This window comes from Sinocyclocheilus anshuiensis, unplaced genomic scaffold, assembly GCF_001515605.1.
Source record: "Sinocyclocheilus anshuiensis isolate Anshui unplaced genomic scaffold, SAMN03320099.WGS_v1.1 scaffold518, whole genome shotgun sequence".
Lineage (NCBI taxonomy): Eukaryota > Metazoa > Chordata > Actinopteri > Cypriniformes > Cyprinidae > Sinocyclocheilus > Sinocyclocheilus anshuiensis.
Window position 1 is genome coordinate 250,589 of NW_015544151.1, and position 1,432 is coordinate 252,020.

General features: G+C 39.2%; 1 protein-coding gene across 2 annotated transcripts in view; it reads right to left on the reverse strand.

Annotated features, from left to right (window-relative positions):
• The window catches only part of LOC107695195 (serine/threonine-protein phosphatase 4 regulatory subunit 3-like), a 26,874-nt gene that overhangs the window by 4,691 nt on the left and 20,751 nt on the right, over window positions 1–1,432 (reverse strand). For both annotated transcript variants that reach the window (XM_016495014.1, XM_016495013.1), the window contains one exon: window positions 9–133. In XM_016495014.1, coding sequence (XP_016350500.1) covers window positions 9–133 — 125 coding nt within the window. The remainder of the gene's footprint in view (window positions 1–8; window positions 134–1,432) is intronic.

Genomic DNA, 1,432 nt, shown 5'->3' on the forward strand with positions numbered 1-1,432 from the left:
TTCAGCAGGTTGTATCTGGTGCCGTTGTCCAGCAGCGCATTGATGACCGGCTCGAACAGGTTTCCTTTCACGATGTAGCGGTTGTAATACTCGTCCTTCAGGCCGATGATTCTCCTCATGAAGCGCAGCGCACCTGCACAATCACATGAGCAGCTCACAATCATCCTGCATTACTAACGCTGCTGTGTGTGATGAGCGCTGTTACCGTCTGATCACTCAAGGCCAGCTGTTACTGAAGATCAAACGCACACACGCATGATCAGTTATCACTGTGGTTCACACTAGGGATGCACCAAATGTTAGGCAACCAACATTATTTGGCTGAAAATAGCAAAAAAAAAGCTCTTTCGGTGTTCGGCCAAATAAGCGAAAAAGACTAAATAAATTGTATCGACATTTTTGGTGACATTATCAAATAGCATACAATGGACCTGATAGACCAAATAGAGTGAGAGGCGCACTCTTTATAATGCAGCAAACACGTCAGCAGTGTGGAAGCATTTAAAACTGTCCGAGAAAGACGCAAAAATCATTACAAGCACCGACAGCGAGAGACTGTTTAGTGTCTCCGATGAGAAGAGGAAGGGTGGTAAGATAATAATGATAATAATAATTACAACAGCTCTATTAATACATTTATTATAACATTCACACAGTCTTCAAACTGGGATCTGCAATATTTCATAATGTTTAAAAATAATTATCTTCTGCTCAGCAAAGGCTGCATTTATTTGTACAGTAAAAACAAATACAAAAAACAGTTGGGATGTAACGATTCACTTAACTCACGATTCGATTTTCTCATGATTTTTTTTAACAAAATGAGATTGACGACATTATACAGTAAATGAGGTGTCGTTTTATTAGGCTATTGCTGCACGTTTCTTTGGGAAAGTGAAATAACAAAACTAAATTGACATTTTAAAACAAACCCCAAATAAAATAAGCAAGTTACACAAATAAAAGAAATCTCTTCATATAAACAAGCTAAGGTTTTGTCTGTGCTCTTTCCATTTAAAATTAGAGGCAACCACTGCATTTTAATCATGATCCAAACAAAGATGCAGCATGAGCAGTTTTTAATCTAAATTAGACTTAGTCTGAAGCAAAAACAGAATGGTCTGACTTATGTTTTATGTAGTATAGTTTCACAAAACTAATCTGAAGGAAACAGCAGACGAGCTGAATGAGACGCAGATTCACTCTCTGCCAGCAGGTGGCGCTCATGAACAGCAATGATACAGTGTTTCCTTGGTTACCGCTGTAAACAAAGCAGAGCTGCACTCATGAACAGCAGTGATACAGTGTTTCCTTGGTTACCACTGTAAACAAGCAGAGCTGCGCTCATGAACAGCAATGATAGTGTTTCCTGGGTTACCACTGTAAACAAAGCAGAGCTGCGCTCATGAACAGCAATGATACAGTGTTTCCT